The sequence below is a fragment of the Glossina fuscipes genome, unplaced genomic scaffold (assembly GCF_014805625.2).
Source record: "Glossina fuscipes isolate IAEA_lab_2018 unplaced genomic scaffold, Yale_Gfus_2 2, whole genome shotgun sequence".
NCBI classification, from domain to species: Eukaryota; Metazoa; Arthropoda; class Insecta; order Diptera; family Glossinidae; genus Glossina; species Glossina fuscipes.
The window spans coordinates 31,073,596-31,098,675 of NW_023998416.1; the positions used below are offsets into that span (position 1 = coordinate 31,073,596).

A 25,080-nucleotide genomic window follows, 5' to 3' on the forward strand; every position below is an offset into this window, starting at 1 on the left:
TTTTACAGTCTGCTCTGTAGTAAAACCAGCCCAAGCACATTGATCGGTTTCGCTAAACGCTTGCTCGCTTGATCACTTTACAAACTTTAATGGAGAAACTGTAAGGAGTGGGTAAGGAGTTTGCCAAGATATCTGTAGACATAGGCATTAAAACGATGAGAAGTATCTTAGCATTTTGCTACTTCCCTCGTGCATCCAGCACGGGCAATGCGATGCTCAAAGTATCAGTAAATTTATTCGCACAAATTTAAAGCAAACTATTATCCTTGAATGTACTTCGTAAGTAGTTACATATATAAAAAGAAAAAAAAAACTCCTTTTGTAAACCTTGAAATACCACAAGTGTCATGATAAATATCTTGTTAAAAAATCACATCATTTGTCAACTGAATTTTCGCTGCTCACTTATACATATACATGTACATATAAAATAAAAAGATTACTTTGAATAATTTGCAAATTATTTTGCCAGAATCAGTCAGTCTTGTGGTTTTAAAAATAAACTTTACAACAAAACTGAAACTCCCTTCCCTCTTGGGCTCCTTGTCACTGTCTCTCTCTCTCTCTCTCCCTCTCTGGAAAAAAACAGTACGGTAACGGCTGGCTGGCTGGCTGGCTGGCTGGCTGGGAGGGGGACAACGAATATATCAATACCGCAAAAACATTTAAGCCGGCATTTAAACAAACACCGAGTTAAACAATGCTGCCAGCATGCGACAACAAAGTTTATTGCGGTCGTGATAGTGTTGTTAATATTAGTGTGCTGATGGTGGTCCGACCATGTATATACAGCATACCTCAAGCCAACTGTCACTTGAGATCACTTGTGCAATGAGACATTTAAACGAGAGTTTTTGCATTAAAGCACGACAAGATATTGTGCGGTTTGTTTTTATTTTATTTTTATTTCATTAAAACATTTTTTTTTTTTTTTTTTTAATTCCTTTTAAATCACAAAGCAATGATAAGTAAGTAAATGACAACAGAAATACTACTAAGTGGACAAATTGAAATTATATTAAAAACAAATGATATTAAAAGAGAGAGAAACAACAAAAACAATAACAACGTCTCAATCATGAATTTAGTAAAATTTGATGCAATGATAAGGCAGCCAGTAAAAGGGGAAAAAAGCAAAAATACATAACGGAAAGTCTTGGCAACAACATCGAAAACATCGAAAAGGTAAAACATATAGTCTTTCTTTTTTTGAACAAAAACAAACTTTTTTTCTTATATTTGGCTAACATTGCGTATATAAAAGGCAGTACCAGCATTAATAAAGATTGTTATCACGATATTGAGTCTTATTTTCATGCTCTAATTATTTTTGTTATCCTTTATTTTCTCATTAATTTCTCATTTCTTATCACTAATTTCCCATCGGACGGTCTATATACCAACACCTCCTTCACACATCCCTGAAAATAAACCTTTTTATATTTACTTACACATATCCGCATGTCCTGTCTCTCTAACTGCGCGATACTTCCTTCTTAGTTATTAGCTTTTTTTTTTTTGCTCTTACTATTATTTAATATTTTGTAGCAATTATTTCTTCGCTCTAAAAACTCTTAAGTATTTCCTCAAATTTTTTGCATTGCATTTTGCGTTTATTTAATAATTAATATTTTATAGGTTACATGTGCATATGTATTTTGAAGTATTTTTACCTTTCTGGTGGCTTGATCGATAGACATCTGTAATTAGAATAAAAATAAAAAAATAAAACATAAAACAATTAGTTTCTCAATAGACTCCATAATAAATATTAGGTAATTAAAACAAGATAAAATTCATTCATTCACTCATTCATTCAACTCGTACGCATGCTTTGATACGAGAACTTAACCAACAGTTTTTTTTCTTTTTTTTTTTAGGAACTCATGGTAAAAATATTGTCATTGTGATGTTTAGGCGTTCGCATTGCTCCTGCTGCTCTTTAACAAAGAAAATGGAAAAAATTAAGTAATCGGGCACACCTCTCCTTATCTTACTGCACACATATGCAGAAAATTACAATCTATAATCTACCATATCAGGATTTGAAACCGGTCATATTGATTATATACCGGGTGTCCTAACAACTAGACGATATGATAGTGTAGAATTACTTATTAATTTTTTATATATATATATTTATATTATATTTATATTATGTATGATGTAGGTTTTTATAATTTGTGTCTACATATATAAATGTCGTTCCGTTTGCAAAAAGTTTCAACAAGTATGCGATTATTTGTTGACGCATCTTTGACTCTCGCTTTTTATCACTAAATGTGTACACATATTGACCGAGCAAACAAAGATGATTCATGTTGATATTAACTGAGACGCAATGGTTTACGCACAGCCACTGATAAAAGTCATTTATGTCACTGTATTTTGTATGGATATCAACAAGGAAGAAAGGCAGCCTGTAGAAATTTATTGAAAATTTTTGATGAAAGTACAATTGATGTAAGAGAGCGTGCAGAAGATTGTTCGAAAAAGACTAAAAAAGATAATTTCCACCTCTCTGATAAGCCGCGCTCTTGGCAAACATGTTTGATCGACGACAATACTATGAAGATCGTTTTAGAGCAAAATCTCTTTTCGACAACATCGGAAATTGCGGGAAGGCTTGTTTCAGCTCTACAGACTATTTTGGACAATATTCGTAAACTAGATTTCTAAAAACGGACAGAGCTAACCGATAAACCTAATATAAGTATATATAGATATTTGCTTATATATATGTTTATTGGATTCAACAATTTCTTGTAGCAAAGAAACAGAAAACTCAATTAATTACGGCATACTGCGATTGTAAATTTTCCAGAAGAAACCTTTTTTTTGTAGTCTTAGCGGATGCCTTAAGCTCTCTGGAATATGAGGAAAAAAATTCATTATCAAAAAGAAATTTTTTTCTCAGAAATTTCAGACTTTTCGTCCAAGCGCTCCTAAAAGATTAGCTGAGTAAAATAAATCACCGCTGGTAAGTTGTAGCCTAAAGTCTTAGCTGCGGATTTATGCGCTTCTATAATAGGCAATAAAAACTAAAAAGACCATAGTGTGAGGCAGCGTATCGTTAAAAACCCTACACCACTTCGCTTGATATAGTTATTCATTTTTCAAAATAAGCTGTTATGTGTAACGCAATCGAAGAATTTGTCCGATCCGAATCACTTCGAACAGCGCCTTTGGGCTAAAACATGTCAGTGTAACAAAATTCATCTAAATATATCAAAAGTTGCGAGCTGCATGTTGAATACAAGAAAAAAGACGGAGAGACGGACAGAAAAGCCTAGCTCGATGCAAAAAGTGCTTCCTAATCGATCGATATAATAAAAGATGCGTCTATCTCAAGTCCATTTGGCTGTTGCATACATCTGCCCACACTTAGTATACCATTCTACCACAAGTGGTGCAGTGCAGGGTATAAAAAAAAACTTATTTTTAGGATGCTACGGCGTCGTTACCTCTTGCGGAGTAATGACATCTTGTGCGCGCAGGATTATGCGTCGGATTTTTGAACTCAATCCTATTGGAACAAATTTTTTAATCAACTTTGTGCATTCAATCGAAAACTAAAATATCGGGAAGAACCAGATTAAAGTTGTAAGTAGAAGTAGCTTTACATATTTTCAAGTAGTGATTTTCCACCTGAAAAATCGACCAGCTTCTTCACCAGGCGTTTGAGCCATATAATGAATTGGAATTAGAATAACGCCTTTGGAATATTTTTCTTGAATTATTTAATTTGAAACGATAACGAAAGTTGTGACAAAAGAAAAGACTGTAGGGTAGCATTGTCGTTTAATAAATAAAAATTCATTCTTCTTCGGAAGTATATATGTATTCTTCATCAGCATCAAATCCTAAATCCATTTAAGCAAGACCGTCTGTCCGTCCCTGTAATGTCTGTCGTATCCAATCTTCTGGTCGCAAAAATGAAATCGACATTAAATTTGGTGGAAATATTGTAAGTTCTTGCTATAGACATTGGTACTGAAATTTGGCAGTAATACGTTTCATAAGACATGACAAAATATATTATCCCCCTTCGTAGATATAGGAAAGAAAAATTTGTGAATTTTTTAATAGCTTTTCGCAATTCCATAAAGAAAAAAGTAGATTTCTATAAGCCAGAAATAACATGCAATAAACAACCCACTGTACGTAGCGTATACAAATTAGACAAATCGTTTGGTTTTCGGCAACAATATTGCTAAGTGACAAGAAAAAAGGTTTTCTGAATGGAAACTATTTGGATTCCAGAGAATAAACCAAAACTGTGCTACGGGTATTAAGTCGAACCTTGCAACTCACCTACGACCAACAAATCATTCGGGTTGATGTAGTGAAGCGATAAAGTTATATGTAAAGGTTATCCGTCCATTATACCGTTCAATCGTCTATCAGGCCACAAGCTGATCTCTGGATATTTATACTTGTTATAAAAACAAATTCTTATGGGTCCTTATAAAGTGGCATTTGGTTCTGAAAATGAGTTATACGTATTTTTCCTATCAATGTCTACCAGTGAGCATTACTACGGCATGTTTACTTTTTCCTATTTATTCAAACGAAAGCAGAAGTGAACAGTCAACGTATTCAAAACCAAGTTGTTCGCTGTCAAACACAAACACCTTCAGAGAGCATCGAAAAAAGATTCCGTCGCACTATGAACAATAAGCGACGTTCATTTTTAACCAATGACGACCTGTGTTCACACCTAGTACATAGTAGGATTTTAAGACTAAATATTTGCAAAAGATTTCTCAATCAATGGATGGTGAACGTGTGAAGAAAACAAAATACTAAAACTGTCTTCAGGCTAACCCCTTACTGTGAATGCAATCACTGATAGTCCACTAACCATATGTTATTACGAGATGAAGACATATTTTTGATCATGAAGAGAAAATTTGTACAAATTGAAAGAAAAATGAAAGAAAAGTTTAAAGAAAAACGAAAGAAAATAATTTAAGTAGATTCGACATTTGGGTTAAGGACATTTCCACGACAAGGGAAAAACGCTGAAACTAAAGTTTAACAATCCACCTCTGGAATTGTAGTAACTGTCTATATAAGAAACAGTAAACGTAGATATCTAAGGCAAAGCTAATTATATTCAGTTCAGGTATTTGCATTGAGTTGAGCTCTAGCTTAGTTAAACTAAGTTCAATTATATTTGGTGCAATTAAGCTGAGTTAACTTATCTAATTTTACCTCAACTACCTTTAATTATCTTAAGTTCAATAAAGATGAGTTCAATTATCTAAGTTCACCTAAGCTACGTTTGGTTATCTTAAGTTCAATTATATTTAGTGCTGTCAAGCTAAGTTTGCTTATCTAAGTTCAGTTAGCCACCACTCGATGTTAATTGTCTTTGAAAGAATGCAAATTTGCAACAATTTACCAAAAAGAAAAGAATTCCTGAGGTAAAAAGAGAAAACACTTAAATTATTGTTTTTCGGATGAAATTGTTTGCGTTAAAGCTTCAAGAGAGTGTTTTTTTTCACTATGAACTCATTTCCCCTGGTAGTACGTATAACTAGCTTCACGTGTTGGCATACATGTCGTGAGGGAAAGAGGGAAAAAGTAAGAGAGAGAGAGAGAGAGGGAAAGAGAAAGAGAGAGAAAAAAAGAGAGAGAGATAGAGAGAGAGTAAAAGAGTAAGGGGAAGGGAAAGATATTAATTTGTAGGTAACACACCTTCAATAATGAAAATTGCGTGTTTAATGAAATTGCATTCTGGGCTGAATTCACATGTAATAATATTAACAGTAAATAATAAGTTTTTAAATCAATACTTAGATGTGCGTTAGAAAAGCGATGTGAAATAAAAATAAAACTCAATTTTTCTCATTTCCGTTTTCCGTTAAAATTTGAAAAAACGAACATTGAATTAAAAACTCGAAGAGAAACAAAAAAAAACTATTTTAAATAAATACAAGTAATGTGCATGGAAAAGTTTTTAAAGGTAACCACACTAACACACACACACACACACACACACATACACAAACACACGCACATACATCCACGTGAAGTGACCTCAATGAATGCCATAGAAAAATGTGTGTAACAACTACAGAACACAACAATAACAGCAACAATAGTAACTTTTGTGATTGGTTACGATGTTGAAATTGTGATGCGATGACATCGAACGGAAATACGCAATACAAACGTTTAATAGTACAACAACAACAACAACAACAGCAGCTACACTATAACGAAAATTATATGCAAGCAAACACCAAACTCTATATATATACTTAGTTTACTTTGCATTATATATATTTATATACATATATGTGATATAAATATATTTTGAAAAGTTTTCTTACAAGTTGCGTTTCGCAAATAAATGGAATTTCAAAACTACAACTAAACGAAAACTCAAACGGCAAATATAAGTGAAAGCTGTCAAGGCAGTGCATTAAGAATTTTTTGCAAAAAATATCCTTTTTATTTATTATTTATTAAGTTCTTCATGCCCGTTTAATTAAAGATAACGTAGAAACCACTTAATAATCTATTTAAACATTTAACATTTCCAACGAACATAATTCAATAATGCAAACTAAACTAAACTCACCAAGTGGACAGACATACAGGTCTGCTTATTTACATGCATGCATATATACATAAGTCATTTATGCTCGCTCAAGAAGATAAACATTAAAAAAGAGAAAAGGAACAAACGAATGAACTGCTGCTCAAACAATCAAACTGGAAACTGAAAATTTTTACAGAACGGATCATTAAGTTACCGCTCGGCATGAAATAAACCATAAAGCTTTCGCAGACATTGGTAGTAGTAATTGATGGTAAAATGCACACACACACACACAAACACACAAACACCAACCGACCAACCAACTAACTTTACTAGCATAACACAATAATAAAATTTTAACTTTGGTTATCCGCAACATTAGCCATTTTTTTTTTTTTTTTTTTTTTTTTTTGTGCAAAGCAAAAGCGTATCACAATATTTTAGCTTTTATGCCCGATGTTCATACCTTTTTTATGTATACAAGCCGTACGTACATACGTACGTACGTACAGACCAAGCGGATGAGGTAGTCTAAAAAATTCCGAGTTGAGGGCAATAGTGATAGTTTTGCTCAAGTTCAAAAAGCCAATCAATATATTGTCACAAAAGTAACGGGAATTTTTTATACAACAGTCCGCTTGTTTTATTATTTGTTTATTTATTCAATTATTGTACATATGCCACATACCATAGTGGCTTATAGTAGAAACACAAGTAATTTAACCTAAACTACATCTTAAAATAAGTTAAATACTGGTCTAAGCAAAAAGGAAGGCAAAGGAAAAACAACAGCAAACGACATACGTGTCACAAATTCACTTTTACCCGAAACAACGAATAAATGACGATTTTTATTAAGGTGTTTCTAGAGGGCCCGGTTAAATTTCATAATTTGCCCCGTAGCGCGATAACGGCAAGGAAAAGAAATGCCAAGCACTGTACACAGGATATTAAAACCAAGTTCATTCAGCAGCAATGACGAATCAGCTCCATTGTTCATAAATTTAACAATGAAACTTGAAGCAAGAGCTAGCCTTTCTTTTATCTAGAGATTGTAGACCGATTGGTGTTTTTTCTTGATTGTTGTTATTATTAATAGGTTTTTAGAACCAATTCCAAATCATCGGAGCTACCAGCGTCTTATAGAGTTTTAGTTGTTTTTAACACGAAATTATGCAAATTGTGTTCAGGTTTTAATGGCAAACTTCGCCAGGTATGAACAACATAAACAAAGAAGTTTCGTATGCGAAATTACAGAGTGAGAAATTACACTGAGTGACGTGAAAACATTGGTGCGTGATATGCTCAAGATATTCAAGAAGAGTTGTAAAAGGATCGCTTATATCCGTTTATTACGCATTCAACCAAAAGAAGCAACACTTTTTTAATATTAAAGGCTTAAACTACGAAATTATGAAGAAGAACATCGATCAGTAGCAATAGGCAATATTCAAACTAAACCGTTCAAAATAACCAGTTCTAACAATATTCTTAAGCTTAAAGTACTGACCAGCGAACATAAGTCTATGTAATAAAAAAAACAGAAAGATAAGAGTCGGCCACGGCCCACCATTAAATACTCCATACCACTTCAATTAACGCAGACATTTCAATATAAGGGGTTATATGGGATGCGCTCAGAAAAGTGGTCCGATCCGAACCATTATCCGCACTTGATTATATCAAACTTGCTCGAAATATCTCGAAGCTTGTGACCTGTAACTTGAAGACAAATTTACATGGACAGGCACAGACGGGCGGATGGGCAGACAAACTTCAGTGGACCCAGAATTACTTTCTGATCACTTATCGATCGGTATAATAAAAGTTGGGTCTATCTCAGGTCTTCCTGGGTATTGTATATGTCCGCACAAAGTGTGGTCGACCGCATTGACATCCGAGCTCGCAAACACCGACTTGCCAGACGCAAGTCTTATCTACTCGACTTAATAGGGATTTTGAAGCGTGAAATGGATGCGTTCGCGGTACCTGATTGATTGAAGTGCTAAATATACAACGTAAAGCAACTTTCCTTTCGAAAGAACTGAAATTCCCCTAAACAAATCTCTCCTTGTGCATAAATTTCAGAGTAAAACTCGTTTATATCCTTCGCAATGACGAAAGCTTCTAAGCACCTTTTCCGTTACTCAACAGTTTACATAATATTATCTAAACACAAAGGCAATCTCGCAAAAGTGCTTAAGCTGAAGCAGCTTGAAAAACTTGCTTTAAAAGAGAAACATATCTTAGGTAAGATATTTTACAAGTTTTGAAAATTAATGAAAAAATTTACTTATTCCTGATACTTTTATGACACCGCACTCTCATGAGCATGAGATAGATAAATGAAATGTACCCTTTTGAAGACTTGATACTTATTAGACTATCTAGTATGTGTTAACAACGCTTATTTTTCAAGAGCCAACTACGCCCTATACTAACGAAATATAATCACAAAAAGAAAATTTTGTGTGTGCGTTTAAAAATTAATTTAAATATTTTCCTTTCATTACTTCTTTCCTTTTCTAACTCTACCTACATACTCTACGTAGCAATGGTCTGGTCGCAATGACGACACTTGGAACTCATAGTTTTACTAAAATTCGTTTGCTATGTTGACTTCAGTCTTGCGAAAAATTTATAAAAAACATGATAATTACCCTTCTTCTCCACGTTACCACATATGGTCTTTATTACAATTATGGCAAAAAACTTTACTACAGTTAGTGCTGTGCGATAAAATTGTTTTCACATTGGTTTCTGATGTCCAAGGACGGGTGAGTTTTATGTAATAATGTTGTAGGGGGAGAGAAGAAAGAAATTAAACTCGAACTAAGATTTTGATCAGAACAGAATGCAAGCTTAACTAAAATTATCATTTATTTAAAGTGAATAATGAAAAACAAAAAAAAAAAAATGAATGCTATCCGCAGAAAGGTAACAAAAGACATTCCACTGAAAGATGAAATGGCTTCGGGATCTAAGTTTTCAATTACTTATGAACGTTACCCTGTACTAGTCACAAGTGTTATTGACATCTGTAGCGATGCTGTACGCTCTACGCGAAATTGAAGAAAGATTAATGACTTTCTGAACAACTTACGGTTTATGAGGGAAAACACAATTATTAAATGAAGTCAAAGCATTTTTGTTACGATTGTTAGACAACAGAGCAGGAAAGCTAATGATTCGAAATGATAACAATTGATAATAATTGATGATAAGACCAATAGTTATCCGAAAGCCTTTATGTCAATATCCCACTGATGGCTGATATTCATAAAAAAAATTTATTTATATTTAAAGCAGTTGTAAAAGTGCATTCGTTTCCAGTTTTGACTTTCAGCGACTACAAATGTTTTAACAGTACATGGAATGGAATAATGCAAGAAACTCTACTCGTATAGATTTCGAAGCGGCATCACTCTCCTCAAGTTTCAAGACAAATATTCAGTTGTCCCTCAAGTCCAAGATCAGATACTTCAATGACATTCTCATAAATTTGATTGCAATCACAAAAAACAGGCGGGTATATGAAGATCACGGGTTACCCATGACATCCGTGACATCAACAAATCCCTGGTAAGGCATTTTGACATAGATTTTGCAATAAGCGGAGAGCTCTATGGAGCCACACTTAGCATAAGTATACCACAAGTTGAGGTTCCGCTCGACATCACCACAGCAATTCCGTAATATTAAGCATTGGTTTGATCTTTCACGTTATTTGAAATGTGCGGGTCATTAGAAATAAAATGTCTTGCATAGGAGGCCAGGAAAAAAACAGTTAGGAAATTGCTTCGAATTTTATGTGGACGAGAATCGAGACGAACTTTTTCATAACGATCTAAAGAGATTTGCTACTACGTGCTAGTGATTTGTCTTTCACATTAAATAGGACCAACTGCAGTTGTGTGCTAACATCCTAATGAGATCGAGATATTATTAACGCATAGCATAGTTCTTAGATCAATGTAAGCAAAGTGAAGTCATTATAAACACAACTGTCGTCATAAAGAAACTCACATTTCTTGCCTTACTATTTTTGGCTAACAGCAAAACCTGAAGAAATGAAAGGAAAAGAAATCCACTTAACGCAAATAAAATCGAAAAATTAAATGCATAAATGCAGAATGGCACATGGCGGCAGAAGAGCGACGTTTTATCTGTTTTTACTTTAAACTGCCTTGAACTTTGTGACGAGTAAAGTGAAAATGCATCTGGACAGATGAAGGATGAACTTGAGCATAAAAGTGCCTTTAACGTAAACAAAAAAAAGCTTTTGTGATGGCATTCATTTGTTCATTTCTACTTCACACCTATTAACAGCAGCATTGATTCACTCAACATAGAGTGTTCTGACAGTGGCGCTTCATTTCCAGTTACATTTCTTGAGATTATATTCGAACATTCATATTAACTTCTTGTCATAGCCTAATATAACATTTCAAAAGGGTTTGCATCTTTTTCTACATTTTTCTTTTTTTCAATACTCGCCTTCGATCATAGAAACTATATGGTTGCTAGCTGACCTCAAGAATTGTTATAGTCTTCCCCAATAAGCATAGCTTACAGTTTTATTACAAAACAGTTGCAAATCCAATGAGAAAAGGAAGGAGTGGAGATGGTCAGCATTCTTGCTAATGTTGACAGAACGCATTAATTTATGTTTCATTCATCATTTACGTGCATGCATATGCTTTTATGGGCACATAATTCTCGTGGTAATTGTCACAGAACTTCATATATGTGTCACACTCGAGTTTGGCGGGTAGCGGATAGCGTCTACGTAAGCTATAGACGAAATGATGGAACTAACAAATTCACAAACAAATTCTATGGCCGGCTTATAGCCATAGATATCGATTTGTCCATCGTAATTTCAATATGTGACTCGACAGCAACACCATAAACAATCATAAAACTTTTGATTTGTTAGTAAGTAAAACGCATTCTTTGTCGAGTTAGGTGCAAACTTATTGCTTGTTGCAGCGTCCTGCCGAGCCGAACTTATTTGCTATCGCCATTGAACCATATTTTAATAGCCTGCAGTAATGAAGACGTTATTAGGCACATAAAGTACTTAGATGAATGCCAAAGATATTTTCTGAAAATTACGATAACAATTGTGATCAAATTGCAGACGATAGCGATCCTCAATTTGATAAATTTATATCTGTTAGGGGTTAGTGATGTAAATAAGGACTGGCGAAGAACGAATTGCAGATGTGATCGTAGAAGATATTGTATTTGTATATATACAGGTATGCGTGCAAACCATAACTTGACTTTCTTTTTATTTCTATTACTTTAAAAGGACCTTAACACTTCATCGTAGCAAGTTGAAAGAAATGCAGAAAGAAGTGCTTCTAACTGTGCAATAAACTGTACGGCTATATATGTATTGAATACTTTTACTTCAACAATGTTAGCTTTGCTTGCCCAAATTATTGTGAATGTGTATCTGTGCATGTATGAATTCTACTGAACTAAGTAAAATCACGATTCCTTCGTGCATATCATTTGGTTTTGGGTTTTACAAGAACTTTGAATTCATATCAAAGGCAAATATATGTTGCTTTTTTTCAAAACCGAACCCTAGGTAAGAGATCTGCAATCGATTGAACAAACTAGAAAAGTATAATGAAAATACCCTTAGATAAAACGAAATTGAAAATGCCAGTTAAAATTCTTGACACCTCTTGGTACCTCCCAGCGAATCTTCGATGTGTTTGTATAAAAATCGTCTACGATTGAAGGAAATGGAGAAAATCCTTAAAGAAAAACTAACCGAATTTCCTTGAATACTTTTCATTGACATGCAACCATGGCCACGTAAAAAGCACACTTCGTCATGAAGACAAACAGAAGGATTTCACGGAAGAAAGCCGTGTTTATGCAAAAGACATTTACACACACTTTTAAATATTGGAATAAATTTGAAGGACATTTATGCACCGAGCAAATGCAGCAAAGCGGAGATACGTAAGTCTTTAACAATTCCTAACCAACTACCTTCTAGCTCTAGAGGAGCTTCCTCATCAATTTCGTTCTCAATTGGCTTCGCAAACAATGACTGCCTATGACAACGTAAGCAGCTACCTTTTCTGCTTATCTGAGAGGTTTCTCTTGACTCTATTTCTCTACTTGTATTTTTCTAAATGACCTCACATTCCACTCAGTAATTTTCACAATTTCTCTATGAATCTGTGGCTGTATCCCATTAATACAGATCTCTAATTTTACACGAAGCTTGTATTAAGACAACTTGTGATAAAAATGATTTACTTCCCATGATTTCCACACAAAAGAAAACCATTCCATCAATTGCTAGCAGCGGTCATATAGCGAAAGTTTTAAAGTTTACTAAGAAAACAATATTTCTTTAGACTTAAGAATTTTATTTGATTTGTTTGCGCTTCTTTTAGTAACTAAAAGCAAATCCTCTGTGAATAACAAAGAAAAAAAAGTATTTTTTAAAATAATTTCACAAAATCCTTGCAACAAGATGGAGAACAAAAAAGTTCTTGAGAAGAAGTGCACTTTTAGGAAATTCACTCCACCGACCAACGAATTAAGTTAATGCACATGCCGTGGCCGCCGCCCGTCTTCTCGTAACTTAAAACGAAAGCCAATGGTGTTGATACAGAAACTTTGTAAAGCCACAAGGTAAGCTTTTTCAAACAAAAAGAAGAAGAAGAATTGTGAAAACACATTTAAAAAATGTGATTGTGGTGCCTAAGACAAATCGTCGATCGCATCATTGGTTGTCACAAGGATGAACAGTTGGGTCAGGTTGGAATCAATACAGAAATAATTAATCATTATTTAGATGGATTCTTTTCGACATATGAACACATCAAACACCCTGTATTACTCCTACTCACAGTTCGCGGTTTATTCCCTTAAAGTAAATGGATAGAAGCATTTAGAGCGCATTTACGTATACGCATGAAGTATCGTAGGTAAAGTACGTGTATTTTTTTTATTCAATATTTTGAAAGAACAGAATAAGGTATATATGCAAAACCTATCGTACAATATTTAAAATCTCTCTTGAACGAGATAACGGATTGAGATTACATACCTGGCAGTTGTGCAATCACGATATAGTACATCAAAGTCTTTGCACGAGAGAAGCTTACAGCGATTCACTCCTGGTTGTATGGCGCCTAGACCGCGTAATATACGCACTTGTTCAACATTGCAAACCAACGGCACAATGTCAAGACGCTTCAGTTTCGTGTATACCGTATGCAGGCCGCCAACCAAATGTTTTAAAAACAATTCGAAAGCCTGAGGCAAACACAACATTGTCTCCCCGCTTATAATAAAAGCGGCCACTTTTTGTCCCCGATATTCAACCAATTTACATTCATTGGCACTAGGATCTGAGGTGGAAATTGGAGGCGGGCTATTGTAAGTGCGTGGCGGTACGTGATGATGAGCAGCTGCCATCAGTTCCAAAGGCGAGGCATGATGCATCATTTGCAATGAGTTAAGCAAACCCAACGAATGCGGTGGCAGGCCGTGGGGCATGCGAGGTGGTAAACCGGCTGGCAGGCCGTTCGGTGTAGGTACACCACCTACATGCGGCGGAGGACTTATTTGATGGTGTTGTTGTTGCATTTGTTGCATCATTGAATGATTTAATGAAGTGACCGGACTTACCGCACTGGGATGGCGTGTAGGCGACGATGCGGGCGAACAACTTGATCCCCTACCGCCCGTATGTGAACCACGTCCGTTGGTACGGTCATCTAAACGATCTGATCCACCACGGTTTCCCGTACCGTCACGACCTCCGTTTTGTTGCTGTTGCTGCTGTTGTTGTTGTTGCTGCTGCTGTTGCTGATGATGCATCAGCATTGAGTTGGTGTTCATTGTATTACCGTTGTATTGCGTAGGAATGAATTTTTGATTATATAAGCTTTTGTTACTATGGCTGTTGTTGCTATTATTCAAAAATATATTACTATTGTTGCTGTTGTTGTTCATTGCCTTGTTGCTATTTTTTCTCTTTTTTGCGCACACTAAACAATCTTATAATAATTATTCACACATTTGCACTCACATTTCATTACATTAACTGCCTTAATTTTTTTTTATTATTTTGATTATTACTATTATTATTATTATTATTACGGGGATTGTTAAGCATATCACAGGTTATTAAAATATTTATTACAACTTTTTCTTATATATTTATTTATTTTTTTTTTTTTTTATATATATGTTTAACTAGTTCTATTCATAACAATAGTTTTCACTGATTGCTTCAGATAACATTTTCACTTCTGATGAAAAATTTTTCTATTTTAAAAAACAAAAATAAATTAATTGTAAAATTGAAAGAATTTTAATTTTAAATCAGCAATAAAAAGAAAATTGAAGAATTTTAATGAATTCGAAATAAGGTATTTGCGCTTTTGGTTCATTATTCAGTTTGGAATTTAAAGTCAACCCAGTTAAGTCCAACTTTAAAAAAAAAATAAAAAAATTCCAACATTATCCAAAATTAAACTAAAATTTCCTAATAATAGGAAAAAATGTGAGCATTAACTTTCTCTTTGATCCCTTTACGCAAATCATCATCTAAGACAAGTTTATAAAAAAAAAAATAAAAAATAAAAAATCCACTATGCGTAAATTTATGCTTAAGGGGGCAGAGTAAACTGTTTAGTATTTTAAAAACAATTCGTGATTTATATATATATATATACGTATGAGACAACCCTAAGAGTATTAACCTTTTCTCCAAGTTTAGTCTTATTTACATGAAGTCTTCTTGTGAGAGTTAGAGAGAAATGCTCGATAGAGTATATAACTTAATGTCAGTAACTTATAAAAAAAGTGAACAATAAATCAGGTAAATAGCTAACAAGGAGATTCGCTAAAAAATATTGAGCCTAAAAATTAAGACAATTTATTTAGCAGTAATGAAGTAAAGGGATATGTTGCATCCATCAACTGTGATTCTATGGGGATTTCATTATTCGACAATGCACTTCACATTATGTTTCCTTTACGGCCAGTTAACACTTTCAAAGGAAGCTAGCTATAAGTAAAAATAATTTGAATATAAGCTTCTCGTTCATAGCCACTGGTATTAAATACCTATTCAAACGATTGAGATTGTTATACCGGAAGGGGGCTTTTACAAGAGACATTTTGACACTAATATAATTATGTGATAATTCTCACAAGTGCACTTTCCAATAAACATAGCAGCTATTCCTATTAGTCCACCATAACTCTGATGGAATTTTCCATTATTTTGTTTAACGGTTGTTTAGGAATTTCGCACGATATCCCATGTAATGTACAATATGCAAATCACTATCTCAATTTATTCACATTTAAAGGTGATTGAGATTCTCTATGCAAAAAAAATTTTTTTGCAGCCAAAAAACTCGACGTATGCTACCTTTAATAGGATAGTCAATGAAGCTTTTACAGGAATGATTTGTTTGATATATTAAAATGAAATAATCGGATTCTCTTCTCGGCTTCTTCTCCTAATCTTTTCCTAACACTTTTTTTCTTCAATCCAAACTCATTAAATTGTTCTTTGACTTATCTGACGAAACTTTTTATATGGGAATAGTCATCAGATTATAGTTGAGAAGTACTATGCTATAGGAAATATATCCCAAGAGAGAAAACTAATTATGTGTTGTAAAGTGTAAAATGAAATCATCTTTCAAACGCCAGAATAGCTACGGTCAACTTAAATATATAAATCGTGTCTAGAACCCTCCTAGGTACCAAGAAAAAAAGGGATGTATATGCCTTAGAAAAACGCCGCATGTAACACAAGTCAAACAATTAATCAAATCGTAATTGGGATCTCCAAAGAGTTAAGCTAGAAGCAAGGTCTGAATCTTCTCCACACATAAAGAGTCCAATATAAAAAGCTACACTTTCATTATCATGTCTGTCATGAGTGTCATGCAATTCTAAAATTAGTCTGTTGTTCCTGTTGCCAATAGATCGATGGCTTTTTACTTCCAAGCGTAAGACTTGAATAAATATTGCATTTGATCTTCTTTAGCCTTCATTGCTATTTAGTACTCGTTGAAAATTTTCACTTCTTTACCTTTTCTGATCGAGTACTTAGGCAGATCACCTCCTTTTGCAAAACGCCTATAGGACGTGTGATATCAACCCAAGAATGCACCAGATTTCGATTTGTCCTCTAAACAATTATCTTATACACAATATCCACAAGAAAGGAGAATGGAGAGGCAGAGAGACGTGCCGGTCAATATTAGATACATTTTTATGGTGTTTCTGTGAGCTACATTGGCTTGGTGTCAGAGATACGATAATAAAATTTGGTAGTGGAAATGATGATAAGACCAAATTGATGATAAAATTTAAATTGCGTTAATATGCGATTTATTGAAAATAGCACAATTTATCTGAATTATTGCATGCAATAAACTTCTTTTGCAAACATTTCCTAAGTAATTGCTATTCGATCATTGAGATTACTACCTTTCTTTTCAAAGCCTTTTTAAAATGGCTTAAGAAATTCATTTACTAAAAAGTGTGCCTTGTCTTTCCTAAATCAGAAGATCGATCACTGAAACCTGAAAATCTGATGAGCTCCCATAGAATCCGTTTTTTATATTTAACTTTGGAATGTTATTTAATTGTTTTTCGTTTTTATTTTTTTAGTTTTAAGGTTGAACAAAAATTCCGTAAAAATTCGAAATAAAAAGAAGACAAAAACAATTTTGTTTTGTGCCAGATTTTATTCAAATGGCAGAAGCACACAAGAACCGATTACTTTTTTACTAAATTATTTAATGTAGACGTTTATGTAAATTTATTTATGTGTAATTATAAATAATTACTTTATTTTTTTTTTTTTTTTTTTTTTTGTAATTTCACGAAACATTTAATTTGCAATTATTCATAAATAAATGATTATCTGGTAATCAAATACGCAGTCAATTATTAATTGTCTTAACTGAAACGCGTTAAGTTGACGTACGACAATAATTAATAAACACAGAGCCATAGAGAGTGACACAACTGTTTACCGGCGGCGGGTCACACGACATATGAAATGTTGAAATGTTGAACAAATCGTTTAAACCGTAATGTAATCGTAATGCGAAAGAGAGAGTCACCGCCAAACGAATCGCACAATCACACAATTACAGAAAAATATGTCGAAATCTCGTACATTGTATAACAGGAGGCAACCACTGCCCGCTGTTGATGTTGATGTTGATATCCACGCATACAATAACATACGAATATACTGCAGGGCGATGATGGAGCACACACGCAAATTTGTTTCTTTTATTTATTTCTGCCACTATTTAGCTGTACTCGGTGATATTATTCGTTTGATTTTTATCTTTCTTTTTTTTTTCTCTAGTCCCTTGTTTCGTTTTATTTATTTTCAGCATTTGCAAAAGATTTTAATGATTAAAATTGTATTTAAAAAAACGTACGATATACGCGCGCGCGCCAGGAAATATATATATATATATATATATATATATATATATGTTCCTTTTCTGTTTGTAATGTTTTCGTTTTTTAAATTTTTATTTAATAATTTTTAACAAAGTTTAAGCGACAATGACTTTTTTCTTTCTTCACGCGCGTTATAGTTAACAAATAAATTTTTATTGCATTAAACTAACACAAGCACAAATACATACACACGAACGTATATGTAAGGCTGGCATTCACACGCATACACTGTAGTTAGAGATAACATATACAAACGTTACAACAAAACTACCTTCGCTTACGAATGACAAATTCGTAATGAAACCGAAACATTGAAATTGTATGAGTTGTGTGTACCCCGACGAACGACTCTGTGGACAAAACAACACTCAGCACTCGTTGAAATGAAATACAGAAGAAAAAAAGGAAAATACAACAAATATAATAAAAATGCAAACACATATTCATACACACATCAATGCCAGCCTTTGCTTGCTATATATATATATATACATAACATGCATACAAATAAACATACAATACAATCCGGTAAACGTAAGAGAGTACGATTGTTATGTGAATACAAATGTACGATGTTGTTGTTGCTATTATTGTGTGTCCTTCTTCTCCACCTCCTTTTTGCTTTTATACGATTTTCGTATTTCGTTTACAATTGTTGTGTTGGCAGGCTAACAGCTTATTGTTGTTATAGCTTATTGCCTGACGTCGACGGTGCTGCTGTTCAACGTCGTGTTGTTACTGCTGCTGCTGCTGGTGCTGCTGCTGCTGCTGCTATTCTCTGCCAATTCTGTTCATTTCTACTTTTACAGTCATATAAACAGTTTTTTTTCTTTCTTTTTTTTTTTTTAATATATTTTTTTGTTATTTGAGAAATCACATAAATATTACATTTGTATTGTGTTATATATATACGTCTGTATGTGTGGTATAGGGTTTGGGGGATGTTTATTTATAGTGTGCGTTCGTTCGTTTATTTATTTAACCATATGTACGAGGGTGTATGTATATGTATATGTATTATAAAATCAAACGACGAATACGAAACGATTGCAGTTTTTATTTACATTTCAATTTACTTATATACGTATGCATATATATACTCGTAAATGTTACTATGCATATATATGCATATAACCGCAAAACCACCACCGTTAGTGCATACACACTTGCTTATAAGGCTGAAGAGTTTATAAAAATGAAAAACAAACCGACAAATATATTATAATCACACTCACACAAAGCCTTATTATTATTGGAATTAATTCATTCTTGTTGACAACACGTTCATATATATTGTAATGTATTTGTGAAGTTTTCATTTTTCTATTTCTCTGCAAATTTGCGGATGATTGCTCATTGCATGGATGAATCCCACATTCATGCCTTACTCATTTACATGCATGTGCGTACAACACTTATACAAATTGTATGATGATAGCACAACCCCAACGGGTTTTGTTTTCTTTACACATTTCAGTTTAGTTATTATTATTACCGTTGTATTTGATTTGTATTTGTGCGACTGTATACTATTTACCAGAGATCTCCGCTCGCATGCGGTAACAAGAGTGCGCGCTCTTCGAATGGCAAACACACATTAACAATCAGACAAATCTACTTCATAACAAAACATATGTAACTCCCCCCTTTTTTTGTTTAATTCTTCTTCTCTATTTTCTGGTTTTCGACTTTGCCCATGCAGGGACACATTGACATAAGCACGAATAAAAACAAAAAACAAAAAAAAAACAATAATGTTCGCACAAAAATACATGCAGCAAAAACAAAAATTCGCTTTACTAGCCTTCCCAAATAAATAAAGAAAAGAAATGAAATGGGAATCCATTTAATTTCTCACAAATACAAATACCCGTTCATACGAAATAAAACTCCAGGTCTGTTATTATTTGTTCAATGCAGTAAAATACATTGAAACGAATTGAATGTGAAACGTAAAAACATTGTCACACAACCATTAGCACTTGATACATGCAACCATTTCTCTATCTTGCGTTCTCCCTCTCTCTTTCTCTCTCTGTCTCTCTTCTAGCGTGCTTTAAGAGAACGAAAACGTTTAACTACAACATCATATATCCATACAGGCAATCATTTTACAGAGTTGCCTCTCCCAAACAAGTGGATAATGATCCGCTAAAATCGTTTAATTTCGCTTTGCAAGAATTGTCTGAGATGATCTATTAAAGCAAGGATCAACTAGACGATTAAAAGGTTAGTATCTGCAAACAAATGTCTTTCCTCGATTACCGTCCACGCTGGCCATTATCATGCACTATTGAAATGTTTGTCAATAGTTGCTATGATCTCCAAATTCATTGGAACAGCAATTTAAAATGTTCGTTGTTGCGAATATTTTCAAGGTTACAATAGGTATTGCCATAAATCAGATGTCCTTTCTAAATTAATACCCAACTTATTTGAGTCAATCTTTTCCCATTTTCTCTTTTAATTGTTTTCAACGAAATAAAGCACATTTTTAGGTGGATTTGAAAGTAGTTTCAAAGAAATTGTCGAAGGTGTTCCAAACAACTTAAACAAATTTTACGAATTCAAGCGGAATCAAAAAAGTGAAGTAATGGGCATATATTTATAGGCGTGTGTACGTAATATAAGTAATCATATTCCATATTCATGGACATATGTATATAATTTGAAGGAAAAATTTGGGAGGAAGAATTGTAAACTTTTCCTGCTTAGCTGTAAATAGTGTCTAAGAAAGCTTTACATCACAAAGTTTTAATTGAGATACTTTCACTCTGTAAGACAAGTTGGCAACTCCGCTATTGCACGACTGCTCTTGTAATCGTATGATTTTATTTATTACATTAAATTCATTTTTCTTATTGCTTAAAAAGTCCACTATCCTTATGCTTGTGCATGTAAGTTTTGCACAACTGCATTGTTTTTCCTTTTTCTTATTTTTACTTTTTTTTTGTTTTCCTTGTTTTCACAGATTCTATTTAGTTTTCTCGTATGTGTTCTGTTTGAATGTTATTTCAAAATTTCATTTCGTTTCAATTGGCGGCTTTCCTCTTTACTAGTTACCCATATTGCAAAAGACAGAACGAACAGATTTTCCTATATAAAGCAAAATATACAGCCATTTCATTCGTTTAATGTCTTTGCATACAGCCACACCATTGCCTAATGGCTACAAACACACGCGTACTCAACGCTGCGGCCATTGCAGGTGGGCTGCGCCAATAACAAACACAGAACGATACGAAACCGAACCATACAATAGTTACATTTCATTTCGAATTCATCATTCGCATTCGTATATGTGAACATATATATATATTTGAATATATAAATATATCTACATATATTCATTTAGTGTACATATATATCTATATATATATATTTACAATTGTTTTTTTTATGCTTGTACACGCCAAGCAAATATGCATTCTCGTACTACTCTCGGCAATAATTTCCTCTCTTTCTCTCTCTGTCTCTCTCTGGTTATCTTATTTCTCTTTCATTTTAATATATGCAATTATACTCTCTTCGGTTCTCAATTTATATAATGATAAAATTCAGACAAAAAACATTTGTAGACTTTAGTTTAATTTACACTTATGTTACTCTACTACTCTGCTGAGGAAACGTTTGTGCGTTTAAATGTATGTGTGTTCGGATTTGTTTTGTTGTTCTTGTGCATTTGGTAGGAGGGAGCTACAATATTCGAATCTTTTATGTTTCATTTGTATGTACATTTCTTTTTCACAAAAATTTCTACATATATTCATATATTCTCTCTGCCAGCAATACAATGACAATTGCGGGAAATGATTTAAAAATATTAAATTGTGATTGAGAAAATGTACAAAAGAAATAGAGAAAAGTCTTATATTCCTTCACATATTCCATCTCTTTCTATTTATATACACAGCTGGCGACTGTTCCCACTCGTTTGTAGGAGACAACATTTTTTTAATTAAAAATTTTCTTTATTTTCTTTTTTCATTTTTCCTTGTTTCATTTCACATCATTTTATATAACGAATAATTTGTTTTTTTTTTTTTTTTGCTTATTTTTTTTCTTATATTTCGTCATATTCTGAATTTTTAAAAAGCAAAGAAAAAATTCACTATGTTAGACTTTTCTATTAGTTTCTTGCGAGAGAATCAGAAGGGCTTATGTGTTGAAGATAATACGAAGATATTAATACAACGTACTATATAGTTCTTAGATAGCTTTTTCTCGAATATGGAAGATTTACGATTGAATTTTTTTCGAATTTTTGTACCCAAAGAGATCGCATAATGGCATTCAAAAAAGCACACTACAAATCTTATATTTGGCTCTTTTTTCTCCGCTCTTAATCTTGCTCAAACCAAAAACCAAAAAGAGTCTAATATGTTTACAAAGATTTTCTTGGACCTGGATCATGGCGAATATTGTATTAATACTGCATTTACTAGAGATCTCGAGCAAGTTCGAGAGCAAGTATATTATTATAAGTCATTCTATTCTACTATCGATTCTATTATCGAAACGAGTCATTTAAGAATGAATTTAGCTTTGCTAGTTGTTTTCCCATTTTGACCGAATCATCCGATCATAAACTCATAGATTGAACGCCAAAATACGAAATCTTCCTTTTTAAATTCAAGTTCTAGTACATTTAATTCCCTTCTTCTAAGCATAACACAAGTTACGTAGGCCTATATAAATATTCTCAAGCAAATGCTTTTTTTAAATATTTTCCTACAAGACTCGGTTGTGATTAAAAACCATATTTGCTTTTGTTTTTGCAAACCAATGAATGAATATGTCCTTACGCTTATGAATACGTGCGCGTTTATATGCCTTTGTATACTCATGCTATTGATTTGCAATTTGTTTGTGGCATAGTTTGGGAACTTTGCATACATATGAGTTCCTTTTCCTTTTTTTTTTAAATTTCTTTTTGAAATTGTCGAAAATGCAATAAAATTTTTTTCTTTTAAAATTTTTTACTTTATTTCATTGTGAAACAATTCTTTATTCGTCAAATCTTTTATGCTAGATAAACATATAAATCCCTTTTTAAACTCAAAAAAAGGCTTTAAATATTAAATAGAATCAACGAGAAATTCACATTCGTCTTCCAGCTGATCTATGATGTCCATCACACGTAACCTTTGGTAAGATCGCTTAAATCGTTTTTACGTCGTCTCTCGAGAAAGTGAATTTGAAAGGTGTCATAAGTGCGTCCGCAGACGTGCAACAGCATTTTTGCCTTGGTGTCTCCCGGGAAAGCTCAACCCCACGATGTCCGATGGTGCGCAGAACGAAATGATGTCACATTCCGTAGGGAACAAGGAAGGCTACCCTTCAATTCCAGAGTAAGAACATGTGTATGGCATATCTTCCACTCGGAGCGCGGCGAAGACTTTCTAACACCGCAAATATGCAATGTTCCCATGATGTTTAGAGCAACCACAACTGTTACGAAACTCCGCAAGGAGCCGTTTCCATCAGTTAGGAGGGAGACGCTTATTTTCTTACTATGGGTGTTGCTACAGCAATAGCTATCTCACTCCCGTGCTTAATTATTTTAAAAGTGTAAGGCCCGACTCAAACTCAAAGTCAAGCGCGTCTACAATGGTCAAAAGCTTTTATTTATCATTTATAGCAAACATTAGTGTAAATATTTATCCGAATCATCCAAATAGGTTGTGTGGAAACGAGCTTTCAGGCTTTACAAAAACACGCCGGCCGTAGTCAAAAAACTTATTAATCTGAGGATCGATATAAATATGGGGTTGAGGTTGAAAATGTCCCGATCGAAACATTATATACAATAATTTATACGGGAGATGCCAAAGATTCGCTTCATAACCTATAAAGCACTTTCTCTCTTTTTATTGATATGATAGATATCGTACCTATTGACAATTTTGATATTGTCTTGAATCCATGTTGTTTTAAATTGTTTTACTTTTTGGGTTTTCTTGCTATGCATAATTACACATTTTTAGTTGGGTTATAGACAAGCTATTATTGACGAATGGCATTTCGATAATGATCTCAGCAATGAATGTTCCATGCTCCCGGAGCACTGGAAGATGGATTCAAGCAAGCATGTCTTTCTACAGGAGAGAGAGAGAATTGGAAAACGATAAATAATTGCCGCTACTATAGATCAAGATATAGTTTCGCATTTGAATATTGCTCGTCTCCCTTTTATCTTAAACTAATAGATGACTTAAACCATCTTAATACAGTCTTTCAACAATAAGGACACTAAACTATAAGTTTTCTAATTGTCAGAGAAAATTTCTATAAATGCTTTTTTTTTGCGAAAACGTTTATCAAGAAATAATTTTAATAGTTATCCAAAAAAGCTGATTACATAAAAATCTGTAGATATAAAGTGTGCTTTTCTTTTTTTTTTTTAATTTAATTTAGAAATAATTTTGTGGTTTTTGATAAGACCGAATTTCTTAAGAGTTTAAAATACTTTTTCTGAATGTAAGAATCAATTAAATTTTATCATTTTTACTTAAAACTTAAAGTTTTTTTTTAAGAATCTTTAAACGTTTTAAGAATTTTCTTCAAACTTAATTTCAATAAACAAATTCGATTTTTTTTTTGCGCTTTTTTGCAAAACAAAATAATAGGTATATGTGTATGTATGCATGCACGTAGGTATGTATGTATGTATGTATATATTAACATACATATAATGTATGTATTAATGTATATTTAATAGCGGTATAATATAGTTTTTAATGTACGAAATTGTAAATAAAAATTCAACTTGAAGACGTTTAACATGGAAATGTTTATTAAAATTCTTTAAATAATTTTTGCTTTAAATAAGTTAAAGTTTAAGCAAAAAGGAGAAAACAACATAAAGAAATAGTTTTGTATCGTTTGAGCTACACTCTTAACTTTACTTATAGGCTAAATTATTTACCGCTTAACGTTTAATATTAATTTAATACATACATTTTTTAACTAACTTTATATTAAAAAAAATTACCGACGATCATTTTTGAACCAATAAAGCTAAAAACTCT

The 25,080-nt window shown here is 33.2% G+C and overlaps 1 protein-coding gene across 2 annotated transcripts in view; it reads right to left on the bottom strand.

The window, feature by feature from the left end:
* Positions 1-14,551, bottom strand: part of LOC119633315 — a 40,658-nt gene extending 26,107 nt beyond the window's left edge. For both annotated transcript variants that reach the window (XM_038026809.1, XM_038026810.1), the window contains exons 1-2: positions 13,641-14,551; positions 1,674-1,700 (exon numbers count right to left, since the gene is read on the bottom strand). In XM_038026809.1, coding sequence (XP_037882737.1) covers positions 1,674-1,700; positions 13,641-14,551 — 938 coding nt within the window. The remainder of the gene's footprint in view (positions 1-1,673; positions 1,701-13,640) is intronic.
* Between the last annotated feature and the right edge of the window lie 10,529 nt (positions 14,552-25,080).